We start from the raw sequence: 17,469 nt of genomic DNA on the forward strand, positions 1-17,469 counted from the left end.
CCAATATATTCTCTGTTGTATGTGAGAGAGATGTTTAATGAGAAAGAAAGTGTTGCCAATTACATAAATAGTTATAGCAAGGAAGCGTTTAATGGGGGAAGAAGGACAAAGAAGCGATTAATGGGGAATGAGGACAGTTTCTTCAAGAAACTTTATTACTATATATCAAACTGTGATTTGACAGGCTAAAACTGTAGATTTGTGTTTAGTTTTTCCCTCTCTGCTGCATAGCATTTTGTGTGAGAGCATTTAAAATCTCGCTACAACTTTCGTTGAGTGATCGTTTAATCTCGCTAGCTGACTTACTGGGAGTACAAACAATCAACATACTTAAACTATCACTTACTCGTAAACATACCGGTTGTTTTACATACAAATATGCTGGAAGTTAACTATTTATTCTATCTCTATCTCTGACTCTGATCATACACATTACACGACGAGATCATCTATCAACTCTATCTTTATATTATTGTTTGTGTTTTCTCTATGTGATATACAATTTATAAATATATATTCTTACGCTAAAGCTATAGATGATTTCAGTTGTTTATCATAGTACAACGTGTTAATAAGTCTGACATTTTTTTTAAGTTAAATTCTTAATTGAAAAGATCAGTCAGACATTTATTGTGATTTTTTTTATTTTTTCGAAAGTACGTAAAATGTGTGTTTTTAGTTTTTTTTTTTCTAAATATAAAGAAAAAAATATTAAATAATTAAATTAAATAATATTTAAATTGTAATATTAGTGCCTCAAATATGTGGGTGTAAAGAAGAATTTGTGCAAAAGTTGTTTTTTAAAAAATAAATTTAAATACTAATTAATGAATTTAAGGATTTAAGTGGCTGGAAATAATTAGCAAAAATTAAAAATAAAAACAATAATTAAAGAAATTGTTTAAAAAATAAAAAAATAATAACTATAAAAAAGAATAATGAACAAATTTGTATAAAACTTTATAAAAACTTATAAAAAAAATAATTTTTTAAATGAAAATTTAAAAAAAAACAATATTTCTAAATTAATTTTTTTAAAAAATATATATAAAAATTTTTAAAATTTTAAAAAAGAACAAAAATATTTTTTCTACAAATTTATAAAACATATCAACATTTTGGAAAAATTAGAAAAAAATTTTAGCAAAAATTAAACAAAATTATAAAAAAACTCCTAAACAATTTAAATATTAAATAAAAAAGATTTTTTCGGAAAATAAAAATTATTTTTTTTTAATTATAAAAAAAATGATTTCTGTCCGAATTTATAAAAAAATCATAAAAAATTAAAATTTTAAGTGAAATGAAGCATTTTTAAAAGTTTTACAGAAAGAACATTTTTTTAAGAAATAAGTGAAAAATTACTGTTTATAAAAAGAAATATTTAAGATTTCCTAAAAAATATTTAAAAATTGTTTCTATAGTATAGACAGACTATAGTCTAAACTGTAGTCCAGTCTATAGTCCAAAGACTAGTCTACTCCATAGTTTAAACTTTAGTCTAGTCTGTAGTCCAGTCTAATCTATAGTCTAGAATGTAGTCTAGTCTATAGTTTAGACTGTATAGTTTACAATGTAGTCTAGTCCATAGTCTAGAATGTAGTCTAGTCTATAGTCTAGGCTGTAGTCTAGTCTATAGTCTAGGCTGTAGTCTAGTCTATAGTCTAGGCTGTAGTCTAGTCTATAGTCTAGGCTGTAGTCTAGTCTATAGTCTAGGCTGTAGTCTAGTCTATATTTTAGGCTGTAGTCTAGTAGTAGACCGTAGTCTAGTCTAGGCTGTAGTCTAGTCTATAGTCTAGGCTGTAGTCTAGTCTATAGTCTAGGCTGTAGTCTAGTCTATATTTTAGGCTGTAGTCTAGTAGTAGACGGTAGTCTAGTCTATAGCCCAGACTGTAGTCTAGTCTATATTCCAGTCTATAGTCTAGACTTTAACCTAGGCTATAATCTAGTCTAGACATAACACTGTCTAGACTGTAGTCTAGTCTATAGTCCAGACTGTAGTCTAGTTTATAGTCTATAGTCTAGACTGTAGTTAATAGTCTAAAGTGTAGTCTAGTCTAAAGTCTAGACTAGTCCAGTCTATAGTCTAGACTGTAGTCCAGTCTGTAGGCTACATTATAGTCCAGTCTATAGTCTAGATTGTAGTCCAGTCTATAGTCTAGATTGTAGTCCAGTCTATAGTCTAGACTGTAGTCCAGTTAATAGTCTAGACTGTAGTCCAGTCTATAGTCTAGACTGTAGTCCAGTCTATAGGCTAGACTATTGTCCAGTCTATAGGCTAGACTGTAGTCTAGTCTATAGTTTAGACTGTAGTCTAGTCTATAGTTTAGACTGTAGTCTAGTCTATAGTTTAGACTGTAGTACAGTCTATAGTCTAGACTGTAGTACAGTCTATAGTCTAGACTGTAATCAAGTCTATAGTCTAGACTGTAGTCCAGTCGATAGTCTAGACTGTAATCCAGTCTACAATCTAGAGTGTAGTCTACAGTCTAGACTGTAGTTCAGTCTATAGTCTAGACTGTATTCCAGTCTATAGTCTAGACTGTAGTCCGGTCTATAGCTTAGACTGTAGTCAAGTCTATAGACTAGATTGTATTCTATTCTTCAGTCTAGACTGTAGCTTTGTTTATAGTCTAGAATGTAGTCCGGTGTAGTCTAGTTTATAGTATAGACTGTAGTTTAGTCTATAGTCTAGACTGTAGTTTAGTCTATAGTCTAGACTGTAGTTTAGTCTATAGTCTAGAACGTAGTTTAGTCTATAGTCTAGACTGTTGTCCCGTCTGTAGCCTAGTCTGTAGTCTAGTCTATGGTCTAGACTGTAGTCTAGTCTAGTGTAGACATAGCTCATTTTAGACAGTTGTCTATAGTCTAGACTGTTGTCTATAGTCTACACCGCAGTCTAGTCTATATCTAGACTGTCTAGAATGTAGTCTGGTCTGTAATCTAGATTGTATTCTATTGAGTAGCCTGGACTGTAGTTTAGTCTATAGTCTAGATTGTAGACCAGTCTATAGTCTAGACTGTAGTCTAGTCTATAGTATAGATTATATTCTATAATGTAGTCTAGACTGTAGCTTAATCTATAGCATACCATAATGCAGTCTAAAATCAGGAATCTATAACAGTATATAGTCAAGACTACAGTAAAGTCTAAAGTCTAGTTTAAAGTCCAGGCTAAAAGTCTAAACTACAAATCATTCTGTAGTCTACTATAGCACAGAGTTTAATCCATATTATATCCCATTTTAGAGTCCATTCCATATCCCATTTAATGCTTCAGACTATAGGTCAGTTTACAGTTCAGATTATAGTCTAAAGTCAAGATTATAGTCCAAATTAAATTCAAGACTTTAATCCAGACAATAGTCCAGTCTTTAGTCCAGCATAAGATTTTAGTACAGATCCTATAGCCAAGCTAAAGTGAAGAATATATTCCAGTTTAAAGTCCAGGTTATAGTACTGCCTCTAGTATATAGTGCATTGATTGTATAGATTATATCAAATTCTATAGTGAAGACTATAGCCCAATCTATAGTACAGACTATAATCCAAACTAAAGTCTAGACTATAGTCCAAACTATATACCTTACTATATCCCAGTCAATAGTCCAGTCTGTAGTCAAGACTATAGATCAAATTATGGTCTGAACTACAGTCTAAAGGTCAGTCTATAGTCTAGTCTGTAACACAGTCGATAGTCTAGTCTCTAGCTCAGTCTATATTTCAGTCTTTAGCTCAGTCTATAGCTCAGTCTATAGTCTAGCCTTTAGTACAGTCTAATGCCCAGACTAATCCATTCTGTTAATCCTTAAACTCGGATATGTCTTCCAAAATTACTAATACTGTTTTATTGAACAACTTTACAACACTAGTTTTTACCAAAAAAGCGAAAGAGATACAGAGAGGGAGAGAGCATGAGAATTGCCAAATAACAGTGATGCCAAATAGTTTTTTAAAACCATTAAAAAACGTATAAAAACACATTTTGTGTTTGGAAATTAAAAAAAAACAATTTAAATTTAGGAATGATTCCTTAAAAACTACTTAATTTAGTAAGATTTAGGAAAATTATGAAAAATTTATTAATAATTATTATAAATATTTCATAATTATGTCTGTTAAAACAATTAAAAATATCTAGATTAATTTATAAATATTACTATTTTTTAAAAAAATAAATTTTAAAGTGTTTAGTTAGTAAGTAAAGTGTAAATAGCTCTATAAACTTAGACATGTTTAGTTTATTATAATTAGTAATTTGGGTAAAAAACCGTACATTTTTAAATCTCTGACTATTTACAAAATTCTTGACAAGTGTTTTGTTTTTTGTTTTCATACAAAATGCGCATTAAATTTGAAAAAAAAGAAGAAAACAATATATTTAAACAGATTTTCAAACAAAACATAGATGAAAACAATAATTGGCAATAACAATTTATCAAAAATTTTCATTACTAACCGTCCATGATTTGTCTGTCTGTCTGGGCTGTCTATTTAATTTTGCAAAAATATAAATTTTGTATTAAAAAACTAATACCCGCATTGTCTATGGATAGACAGACAGTATGACTGTCTTAACAAGTGTCATTATTATCATTAACACTCACTCTCTGGTCTCATTAATAAAATGTCTAAATGACATTTATTTCAATTTGTATTGTCTGCTGGTTGCACTCGGTTTCCTTTTTTTAAAAAAGATTTATGTATTACAAATTTTTAAAAACTACTGTATTTCCGTTTTTGTTTTAGTTCAGATTTATGTAAGTTTTTTTTAAATAAAAAACTGTCAATATTACAGAAGAGTAAAAATAGAGACAGCTAGACAGGAAAAGAGAATCTTACATGGTTTTAAAAAACCTACTTGTCAATATTGCTGTGAGAGAGATTTTGTTCGGTTGCCAAAAAATTTTTTTATTATATTTATGTAAAAATCCATAAAAATTTTTGTTGTCTATTTATAAACATTTAATATATGGTTTTGTAAATATTAGGTTTATATGCAAAAAGGAGAAAGTTTTTTTTTCTTTAATTTAATTTAGTAATATTTAAAATGCAACCATGCATAAATATGGTATTTAGTATTGTAATTGTAATATGCTAAATTTAATTGCAATAATAATTTGTAATCAAAATTTAATTTATTCATTTATTTAATAAGCAATTGTCTGACATTTTGTAACTCTTTTGAAGAAAACCAAACCAGACTTTTGACTAGCAAATGGACAAGATTATACACAAGCTTGTAGTCCCGAATATATTTAGTTCAGATTAGTCTATAGTTCAGGTTACAGACCAGCCTATAGCCTAGACACTAGACGAGCTTTTAGATCATACTATAGACACGTGTAGACTATATGATAAACTGTAGAATATAGACTATGGGCTAGAATATAGGCTACACTACAGTCCAGATTATAGACTAGAATATAAACCAGACTAAGGAGTAGACTAAAGACTAGACAATAGGCCATACTATAGACTAGGCTATTGTCCAGACTATAAACTATTCAATAAACCAGACTATAAACTATACTACAGACTAGGGAGTAGACTACAGACTAGACTATAGGACAGACTATGGACTAGAATATAGTCGAGACTATAGACTGTAAGCCAGACTATAGAGTTTACTATAGTCCGGCCTATAGACCAGACTACAGACTATGGAGTAGACAGCACACTGGACTATAGACCAGCCAATGGACTAGAATAATGTCAATACTATATACTATAAAACAAACTATAGACTAGACTATAGACTAGACTATAGACTAGACCATAGACTAGACTATAGACTAGACTATAGACTAGACTATAGACTATACTATAGACTAGACTATAGACTAGACTATAGACTAGACTATAGACTAGACTATAGACTAGACTATAGACTAGACTATAGACTAGACTATAGACTAGACTATAGACTAGACTATAGACTAGACTATAGACTAGACTATAGACTAGACTATAGACTAGACTATAGACTAGACTATAGACTAGACTATAGACTAGACTATAGACTAGACTATAGACTAGACTATAGACTAGACTATAGACTAGACTATAGACTAGACTATAGACTAGACTATAGACTAGACTATAGACTAGACTATAGACTAGACTATAGACTAGACTATAGACTAGACTATAGACTAGACTATAGACTAGACTATAGACTAGACTATAGACTAGACTATAGACTAGACTATAGACTAGACTATAGACTAGACTATAGACTAGACTATAGACTAGACTATAGACTAGACTATAGACTAGACTATAGACTAGACTATAGACTAGACTATAGACTAGACTATAGACTAGACCTATAGACTAGACTATAGACTAGACTATAGACTAGACTATAGACTAGACTATAGACTAGACTATAGACTAGACTATAGACTAGACTATAGACTAGACTATAGACTAGACTATAGACTAGACTATAGACTAGACTATAGACTAGACTATAGACTAGACTATAGACTAGACTATAGACTAGACTATAGACTAGACTATAGACTAGACTATAGACTAGACTATAGACTAGACTATAGACTAGACTATAGACTAGACTATAGACTAGACTATAGACTAGACTATAGACTAGACTATAGACTAGACTATAACTAGACTATAGACTAGACTATAGACTAGACTATAGACTAGACTAGACTAGACTATAGACTAGACTATAGACTAGACTATAGACTAGACTATAGACTAGACTATAGACTAGACTATAGACTAGACTATAGACTAGACTATAGACTAGACTATAGACTAGACTATAGACTAGACTAGACTAGACTAGACTATAGACTAGACTATAGACTAGACTATAGACTAGACTATAGACTAGACTATAGACTAGACTATAGACTAGACTATAGACTAGACTATAGACTAGACTAGACTATAGACTAGACTATAGACTAGACTATAGACTTGACTGTAGACTAGACTATAGACTAGACTACAGACTAGACTATAGACTAGACTACAGACTAGACTATAGACTAGACTATAGACTAGACTAGACTATAGACTAGACTATAGACTAGACTATAGACTAGACTATAGACTAGACTATAGACTAGACTATAGACTAGTCTATAGACAAGACTATAGACTAGACTATAGACTAACTATAGACTAGACTATAGACTAGACTATAGACTAGACTATAGACTAGACTATAGACTAGACTATAGACTAGACTATAGACTAGACTATAGACTAGACTATAGACTAGACTATAGACTAGACTATAGACTAGACTATAGACTATGACTATAGACTAGACTATAGACTAGACTATGACTAGACTTAGGCTATAGACTAGACTATAGACTAGACTATAGACTAGACTATAGACTAGACTATAGACTAGACTATAGACTAGGACTATAGACTAGACTATAGACTAGACTATAGACTAGACTATAGACTAGACTATAGACTAGACTATAGACTAGACTATAGACTCGACTATAGACTAGACTATAGGACTAGACTATAGACTAGACTATAGACTAGACTATAGACTAGACTATAGACTAGACTATAGACTAGACTATAGACTAGACTATAGACTAGGACTATAGACTAGACTATAGACTAGACTATAGACTAGACTATAGACTAGACTATAGACTAGACTATAGACTAGACTATAGACTAGACTATAGACTAGACTATAGACTAGACTATAGACTAGACTATAGACTAGACTATAGACTAGACTTATAGACTAGACTATAGACTAGACTATAGACTAGGACTATTAGACTAGACTATAGACTAGACTATAGACTAGACTATAGACTAGACTATAGACTAGACTATAGACTAGACTATAGACTAGACTATAGACTAGACTATAGACTAGACTATAGACTAGACTATAGACTAGACTATAGACTAGACTATAGACTAGACTATAGACTAGACTATAGACTAGACTATAGACTAGACTATAGACTAGACTATAGACTAGACTATAGACTAGACTATAGACTAGACTATAGACTAGACTATAGACTAGACTATAGACTAGACTATAGACTAGACTATAGACTAGACTATAGACTAGACTATAGACTAGACTATAGACTAGACTATAGACTAGACTATAGACTAGACTATAGACTAGACTATAGACTAGACTATAGACTAGACTATAGACTAGACTATAGACTAGACTATAGACTATACTATAGACTATACTATAGACTAGACCATAGACTAGACTATAGATTACACTATATACTAGACTATTGACTAGACTAAAAACTAGACTATATACTATACTATAGGCTATACTATAAGTTAGACTATAGACTAGACTATAGGCTAGACTATAGACTAGACTATAGATTCGACTACAGACTAGACTACAGACTAGACTATAGACTAGACTGTAGACTAGACTAAAAACAAGACCATATATATATTAGTCTAGTCAGTCTATAGTGTAGTCAGTTTATAGTCTAGTCAATAGTTAGTCAGTCTATAGTCTAGTCTATAGTCTACTCTATAGTCTAGTCTATAGTCAAAGACCTAACTGGTGAGAATGTATTAGTGGAAACACAAAAATAGAATAGGCTGGAATAGAGTATAGTCGAGATTCAAGACTATAGGCCACATTATAGACTAAACTATAGTATGGGCTATAGACCAGATTAAAGTCCAGACTATAGATTAGACTGTATACTAGACTATAGACTAAACTTTAGACCAGACTATTGATTTGATTATAGTTCAAACTACAGACTAGAATGGAGTACAGGCTATAGGCAAGACTGTAGTCCAACCATACCATAAATATGTATATTAGACTAGGCAGAATATTGATTATATTAAAGTTCAGACTATAGACTAGACAAAAGACCAAACTATAAACCAGACCATAGCCCTTATTATAAACTTGGTCGTGGACTATTGTGTTATATGGTTATCTTATTACTATCCTATAAATTTCTTAAGAAAAGTGAAAATTTCGTTCTCGATTTGTTGCCTTATGATTGCAACACTGTTGATTTTGACTCAACAGTGTTGCAAAGTTCAACAATAAACAAGTGTGGCTAACGTTTAGAAACAGTTAAAAGCTCCAAAAACTAATATTTTAAAATTTTTAACAATTATTTAGAAATTTAAAAATAAAATAATTTTACTAATTATACTTTTCTTATTCTCTTTTTAGATATAAAAGCTGGCCAACTTAATACCATATAGAAGAAATCGTTTTTAAAATTTTAAATAATTAAACAAACATGGATATAAGCTCAAAACCAAAAAGAAAATTTTTTAGCAGTTGATAGAGTGTTTTTTGCAAAACGAAAAATCCCCAAAATAAAGTCTACAATAAAATACAAAAACACTAACTACTTTATTAATTAAAAATAATTAAATAAAAATAAATTTTTATATAAAATTAATTAAACAAAAAAATAGTGAAAAATTAAAGGAAAAGATAGAAAACAAAATCAACCGCTTCCAATAACTTCCAAAGCTTTTATAGTAAAACAAACAAAAAAAAGAATAATTTTTTTAAAATAACTATGCGCACATTACAAATCTTTATTTCTGTTGTAAATTAAAACTGCTTTCTTCCTAAATTATAAATAATTAAATAGTAAAAAATACTACTTTGCTTAACGAAACAATAAATAATTTTACGAATATAAAGAAAAAAAAAACTAAACCCCATGACAACTCTAAAAACGAAAGTAATTTAAAGAAAACACAAATTAACAAAAAAAAAAAGAAAATTTTTTATAATTTCTGCTAAAAAGAAAGTGTTAATTTTTTTCAAATAAATATTTGCAACGTTCTAAATATAAAAAACAAAAATTAATAAATTAGCGTTAATTTTATCTAATAAAAATAACAACAACATTAAAAAAGTTTAAAATTAGAAATCATTACTGCAACTAGTCCTTCAATATTGTACACGCTTCCATTATGTCGGAACCTATAAACAATATAACTCTAACGACGTCGTTACCCAACGGCTCGTTATCATCATCATCATCAGCTTCAGCCTCAACATCAGCAGCAGCGGCCGCCACATCATCAGCCACCAGCTTAACGTCGGCCCACGCCACTAACTCCTCCTCATCCACCAACAATTGTGGCTCTACGCCCATGCTTAACGGACACATTGGCACGCACTATACGCATTCGAAACATAATTTTGAACGTTATACCAGCCACACCAATGACTACGTTTCCATACCACAATTCTATGCGGGACGCAGTGTATTCATTACCGGTGGCACTGGTTTTATGGGAAAGGTGAGTTTTTGAAATTTTCATTGAAAAACTATAATTTAGACTTTAGATTTAGATTAAAATATTGCTAGACTATTATTCCGGAAGGAGTCCGAACTATAGATCAGTATAGATTATACACTAGACTTTACACAAAAATATATAGTAGACTAGTCAATGGGCTAGTCAATAGGCTACACAATAACTTGACTAGTCAATGGGCTAGTCAATAGACTACATATAGACTAGACTATAGGCTAGACTATAGACTAGACTATAGACTAGACTATAGACGAGACTATAAACTAGACTCTAGACTAGACTATAGACTAGACTATAGACTAGACTCTAGACTAGACTATAGACTAGACTCTATACCAGGCCATAGACCAGACTATTCCAGAGTAGACTAAAGATTAAACCATAGATTAAAAATAGACTAGACTAAAGACTAGACTAGACTATAGACTAGACTCTAGACTAGACTATAGACTAGACTCTAGACTATACTATAGACTAGACTATAGACTAGACAATAGACTAGACTATAGACTAGGCTATAGACTAGACTATAGACTAGACTATAGACTAGACTATAGACTAGACTATAGACTAGACTATAGACTAGACTATAGACTAGACTATAGACTAGACTATAGACTAGACTATAGACTAGACTATAGACTAGACTATAGACTAGACTATAGACTAGACTATAGACTAGACTATAGACTAGACTATAGACTAGACTATAGACTAGACTATAGACTAGACTATAGACTAGACTATAGACTAGACTATAGACTAGACTATAGACTAGACTATAGACTAGACTATAGACTAGACTATAGACTAGACTATAGACTAGACTATAGACTAGACTATAGACTAGACTATAGACTAGACTATAGACTAGACTATAGACTAGACTATAGACTAGACTATAGACTAGACTATAGACTAGACTATAGACTAGACTATAGACTAGACTATAGACTAGAGTATAGACTAGACTATAGACTAGGCTATAGACTAGACTATAGACTAGACTATAGACTAGACCATAGACTAGACCATAGACTAGACTATAGACTAGACTATAGACTAGACTATAGACTAGACTATAGACTAGACTATAGACTAGACTATAGACTAGACTATAGACTAGCCTATAGACTAAACTATAGACTAGACCATAGACTAGATCATCGACTTGGCTCTTGAGTTGACTATAGATTAAACTAAAGACTTGACTATGTACTAGACTGCAGACTAGATTATAGACCTTACTTTACACTAGTCTGCTATGTTGCCTACTCTATAATCTGTAATATAGTCTATACTTTAAAGCATAATTAGAACTATGGTTTAGAGCCTAGACTATATGCTATATCCTTCTAGATGTCGATTTTTTCAGCTGTATTTAGTTTAAAGTCCATTTTTAAATATAAACTAAACAATTTGCTCTAAAATAAATAACAAACAGTCTTTCTTTTTTAAAAAACACAAAAAAATCTCAACAATAGAGAGTTTAATTTTAGAACCAACATGTTTACAGTTATTTTTAATACCTGACGTGTACTCTCTTTATATTTTTATTTATATTTTTTATTATTTAGTTTTATTTTAGTTTTAATAAAAGCTTAAAAATAAACAATTTTCTTGCACTTACACAAAAGAATTTAGATTAAAAAAAAACCGAAGAAAACAGTAAAAAGAAACGTAATATTAAGAAAAGAATATGAAAATTAATTCATAATTCTTTTGTATTTTAACTATTATAGAAAGAGATGTAGACATGGAATACACAAACACACATGCATACATACATATGAATGTCAGTAACCGAACCACCCACAACTACAATCTTTCAACCATTCCCTCTCTTTTTCACTGACTTTATTTATGCACTCATTTATTAATGAATACATTCACTCACTCATTAATTTGTTCGCTCCAGTGATTATTGTTGAGTTGTTGTTGATGATGAGGGAGAACAATATAATTGTTATCTTACCCAGAGTAGCATGTGATGGTTGTAGTTGTAAGGAGTAGTTCGAAAATTTGTTGTTCTAGTTTTATTTAGGTATTTTTATGAGTTGTAGTAATAAAATTTATATTTTTTCTATAAATAACTACTACTAGAAGACTTTTGCCCTAACACCCACTTGCCAAGACCATAGAGTAGACTATAGACTGTGAATTATACTACAGGTAAGACTACACACTCGACTCCAAACTAAAATATCTACTAGATTTTAGATTACTCTACAGAGTAGACTACAGACAAGTCTATAGACTAGACTACAGATTAGAAAATAAACTAAACTATAGGCAGACTGCACTATAGACTTGATTATAGATTAAATTGTAGACGATAGACTAGAATGTAGACTACCGTCTAGACTGTAGACTGCAGACTAGACTGTAGCCCATAGACTAGACTATAGGCTAGAGTATAAACTCGACTATAATCTAAACTATATACTAGACTATGGATTAGACTATAGACTAAGCTATAGATTAGAATGGAGACTAGACTATAGAATAGACTGTAGTCTGTAGTCTAGTCTATAGTCTAGACTATAAACTAGACTATAGACTAGACTATAGACTAGACTATAGACTAGACTGTAGACTAGACTATAGACTAGTCTGTAGACTAGACTATAGACTAGACTATAAACTAGACTATAGACTAGACTATAGACTAGACTATAGACTAGACTATAGACTAGACTATAGACTAGACTATAGACTAGACTATAGACTAGACTATAGACTAGACTATAGACTAGACTATAGACTAGACTATAGACCAGACTGTAGACTAGACTATAGACTAGACTATAGACTAGACTATAGACTAGACTATAGACCAGACTGTAGACTAGACTATAGACTAGACTATAGACTAGACTATAGACTAGACTATAGACTAGACTATAGACTAGACTATAGACTAGACTATAGACTAGACTATAGACTAGACTATAGACTAGACTATAGACTAGACTATAGACTAGACTATAGACTAGACTATAGACTAGACTATAGACTAGACTATAGTCTAGACTATAGACTAGATTATAGACTAGACTATAGACTAGACTATAGACTAGACTATAGACTAGACTATAGACTAGACTATAGACTAGACTATAGACTAGACTATAGACTAGACTATAGACTAGACTATAGACTAGACTATAGACTAGACTATAGACTAGACTATAGACTAGACTATAGACTAGACTATAGACTAGACTATAGACTAGACTATAGACTAGACTATGGACTAGACTATAGACTAGACTATAGACTAGACTATAGACTAGACTATAGACTAGACTATAGACTAGACTATAGACTAGACTATAGACTAGACTATAGACTAGACTATAGACTAGACTATAGACTAGACTATAGACTAGACTATAGACTAGTCTGTAGTCTAGTCTATAGTCTAAACTATAGTCTATTCTAGAGTCTTGTCTAGTTTATAGTCTACTGTGTATTCTAATCTAGTCCAGTCTAGTCTATAGTCTAGTCTATAGTCTAGTCTATAGTCTAGTCTATAGTCTAGTCTATAGTCTAGTCTATAGTCTAGTCTATAGTCTAGTCTATAGTCTAGTCTATAGTCTAGTCTATAGTCTAGTCTATAGTCTAGTCTATAGTCTAGTCTATATAAACAATGCAACAAACTAGACTATAAGCTAGACTATGGACTTGCCTATAGTTTTTGTCGATACGCTGGAAACTAAAAATAGTTTTAGTACAGACTTTAATCCATATATCAAACTATATTTTCTACCTTTGTAAAATATTTTCTCTTCTAGTTTTCTTTACCCAATAGTTACAGCACGTCTATTGTTATAAATTTGAAAAATTTATGCCACCACAACAACAACTAGAGGAACAATAAAATGAAATTATTAGTTTTTTTTTGTGTAAAAACTACAAAAATGAAATAATAGTTATAGTAATAATAATCATAATAAAAGCTGTAAAAATGCCATTTTGCTGGTATTTTTATATTTTCTTTTTTTGCGTCTCCCCCTTGTCCCCCTTTTCATCTCACCAGTAGACTTAAATTGTGACATATTTTTTTGTATGAAACTATTATTATGTATTTGGAACTAAAGGAGATCGCTGTACCAAAGAGAGGGGGAATTGTCAAAAAAGAACATGAAATATTCAATGACGCACAATGGGGTTTAGTAAATAGCTTTTGATCTGTTTATTGTTCTTTTTAGAAAACGCATTGAATTTTTAAAATATTGTTGTTGCTTTTTATTACTCTCTCGTTCGTTCCCTTTCTCCGTACAAAACAAATATTGTTAACAATTAGTTGTTACTACATCTTTAAGCTGCATTTAAAAAATATAATTTTTTTAACAAAATTTGTTTTTCTTTAACATTTCCTTTTACAACATCTTTTAAAACTAAAAACAAAATAAATAAAATTTTTATTTACTATAGACACAATACTTGTAATTGTCTAAATACATCAACTTGACAAGTGCACATGCATGCATCTACATCTATTTATTTGTTTGTAAAAGTGCAAAAAAAGAAACATACATGCACTTGCTTTTACTTGTTCACCATCTGTTTCCATCTTACTGTCTCTTTCTAAATAGCTAAACGTGTATGCATTATCTCTAGAGTGTTTATCACTCATTCTTTCTTCTTCTTATTAATACTCTTATGGGGTTTTTTGTTGTATGTAAACAAATAACAGCACTAACAGACTAATGTTATTTATATGAATAAATCCACTGGTCACAAGCCCAAAAAGACTAAGTCGAGAATTGTAATTTTCAGCAAATTCACTTGATTTTATAGTTTAGATTGCAGTTATGTATATAGTCCATACTAAAGGTCAGTCTATAGTTGTTTAGCCTGTAGTCTGGACTGTAGTCTTGTATAAAAGCTTGTCAATAATCTAAGTATTAGTTTATAGTCTGTACAATAGTCTATGTTATAGTCTGGACTATAGCCGCGTTTAAAGTCTGGACTATAGTATGGTGTGTAGTGTAGACTAAGATGTGGACCATAGTCTGGACTATATTAGTCTGGACTATATTTTCGTCTATAGCCTGGTCTGTGGTCTCGTCTATTGCCTGGACTATAGTCTCATCTATAGTCTGGACTACAGTCTCGTCTGGACTATAGTCACATCTATAGTGTGGACTATAGGCACATCTCTAGTTTAGACTATAGTCACATCTATAGTTTAGACTATAGTCACATCTATAGTCTGGACTATAGTCACGTCTATAGTCTGGACTATAGTCTCGTGTATAGTCTGGACTATAGTCTCGTGTATAGTCTGGACTTTAGTCTCGTGTATAGTCTGGACTATAGTCTCGTTTATAGCCTGGATTATAGTCTTATGCATAGTCTGAACTATTGTCCCCTTTATAGTCTGGACAATAGTCTAGTCTATAGTCAGGATTATAGTCGCGTTTATAGCCTGGACTATAGTCTTATCTATATTCTGGATTATAGCCTAGTCTATAGCCTGGACTATAGTCTAGACTACATTAAAAACTATAGTCAAGTCTATAGCCTGGACTACAGTCTCGCCTATAGTTTGGCCTATAGTATATTTTCTATTTTCCGGGCTACTGCTTGCACAAGTCCATAGACTGGACTATAGTCTGGTAAATAAACTGGTCTATAATCTAGCCTATAATCTGGATTATAAACTAGTCTCTAATCTAGACAATAGTCTAGTCTTCAGTTTGCAATATAGTCTAGTCTGTTGCCTGGACTATAGTCTAGTACCTATGTAGTCTTCATTATAACCTACACTATAGTATGGTCCGTAGTCTGGACTGTAGTCTAGTCTATAGTCTAGCCTCATCTATAGTCTAGTCTATAGTCTAGTCTACAGTATAGTCTATAGTATAGTCTATAGTATAGTCTATAGTATAGTCTATGGTATAGTCTATAGTATAGTCTATAGTATAGTCTATGGTATAGTCTATAGTATAGTATATAGTATATTAGTATAGTCTAGTCTATAGTCTAGTCTATAGTCTAGTCTATAGTCTAGTCTTAGTCTAGTCTATAGTCTAGTCTATAGTCTAGTCTATAGTCTAGTCTATAGTCTAGTCTATAGTCTAGTCTATAGTCTAGTCTATAGTCTAGTCTATAGTCTAGTCTATAGTCTAGTCTATAGTCTAGTCTATAGTCTAGTCTATAGTCTAGTCTATAGTCTAGTCTATAGTCTAGTCTATAGTCTAGTCTAATAGTCTAGTCTATAGTCTAGTCTATAGTCTAGTCTATAGTCGTAGTCTATAGTCTAGTCTATAGTCTAGTCTATAGTCTAGTCTAGTAGTCCTAGTCTATAGTCTAGTCTATAGCTAGTCTATAGTCTAGTCTATAGTAGTCTATAGTCTAGTCTATAGTCTAGTCTATAGTCTAGTCTATAGTCTAGTCTATAGTCTAGTCTATAGTCTAGTCTATAGTCTAGTCTATAGTCTAGTCTATAGTCTAGTCTATAGTCTAGTCTATAGTCTAGTCTATAGTCTAGTCTATAGTCTAGTCTATAGTCTAGTCTATAGTCTAGTCTATAGTCTAGTCTATAGTCTAGTCTATAGTCTAGTCTATAGTCTAGTCTATAGTCTAGTCTATCAGTCTATAGTTAGTCTATAGTCTAGTCTATAGTCTAGTCTATAGTCTAGGTTCTATAGTCTAGTCTATAGTCTAGTCTATAGTCTAGTCTATAGTCTAGTCTATAGTCTTAGTCTATAGTCTAGTCTATAGTCTAGTCTATAGTCTAGTCTATAGTCTAGTCTATAGTCTAGTCTATAGTCTAGTCTATAGTCTAGTCTATAGTCTAGTCTATAGTCTAGTCTATTAGTCTAGTCTATAGTCTAGTCTAGTCTATAGTCTAGTCTCTAGTCTAGTCTATAGTCTAGTCTATAGTCTAGTCTATAGTCTAGTCTATAGTCTAGTCTATAGTCTAGTCTATAGTCTAGTCTATAGTCTAGTCTATAGTCTAGTCTATAGTCTAGTTCTATAGTCTAGTCTATAGTCTAGTCTATAGTCTAGTCTATAGTCTAGTCTATAGTCTAGTCTATAGTCTAGTCTATAGTCTAGTCTATAGTCTAGTCTATAGTCTAGTCTATAGTCTAGTCTATAGTCTAGTCTATAGTCTAGTCTATAGTCTAGTCT

The 17,469-nt window shown here is 31.3% G+C and overlaps 1 protein-coding gene across 1 annotated transcript in view; it reads left to right on the forward strand.

Annotated features, from left to right (window-relative positions):
* The first annotated feature begins 500 nt into the window (after positions 1-500).
* LOC119605686 (putative fatty acyl-CoA reductase CG5065) overlaps positions 501-17,469 on the forward strand; it is a 31,257-nt gene continuing 14,288 nt past the window's right edge. Inside the window, exons 1-2 of the mRNA XM_037958945.1 lie at positions 501-656; positions 9,212-10,305. Of these exons, the coding sequence (XP_037814873.1) occupies positions 9,973-10,305 (333 nt within the window). The 5' untranslated portion in view covers positions 501-656; positions 9,212-9,972. The remainder of the gene's footprint in view (positions 657-9,211; positions 10,306-17,469) is intronic.

Source organism: Lucilia sericata, unplaced genomic scaffold (genome assembly GCF_015586225.1).
Source record: "Lucilia sericata isolate MDLA Ls3-8-SP2 unplaced genomic scaffold, ASM1558622v1 Contig000510F_arrow, whole genome shotgun sequence".
Lineage (NCBI taxonomy): Eukaryota > Metazoa > Arthropoda > Insecta > Diptera > Calliphoridae > Lucilia > Lucilia sericata.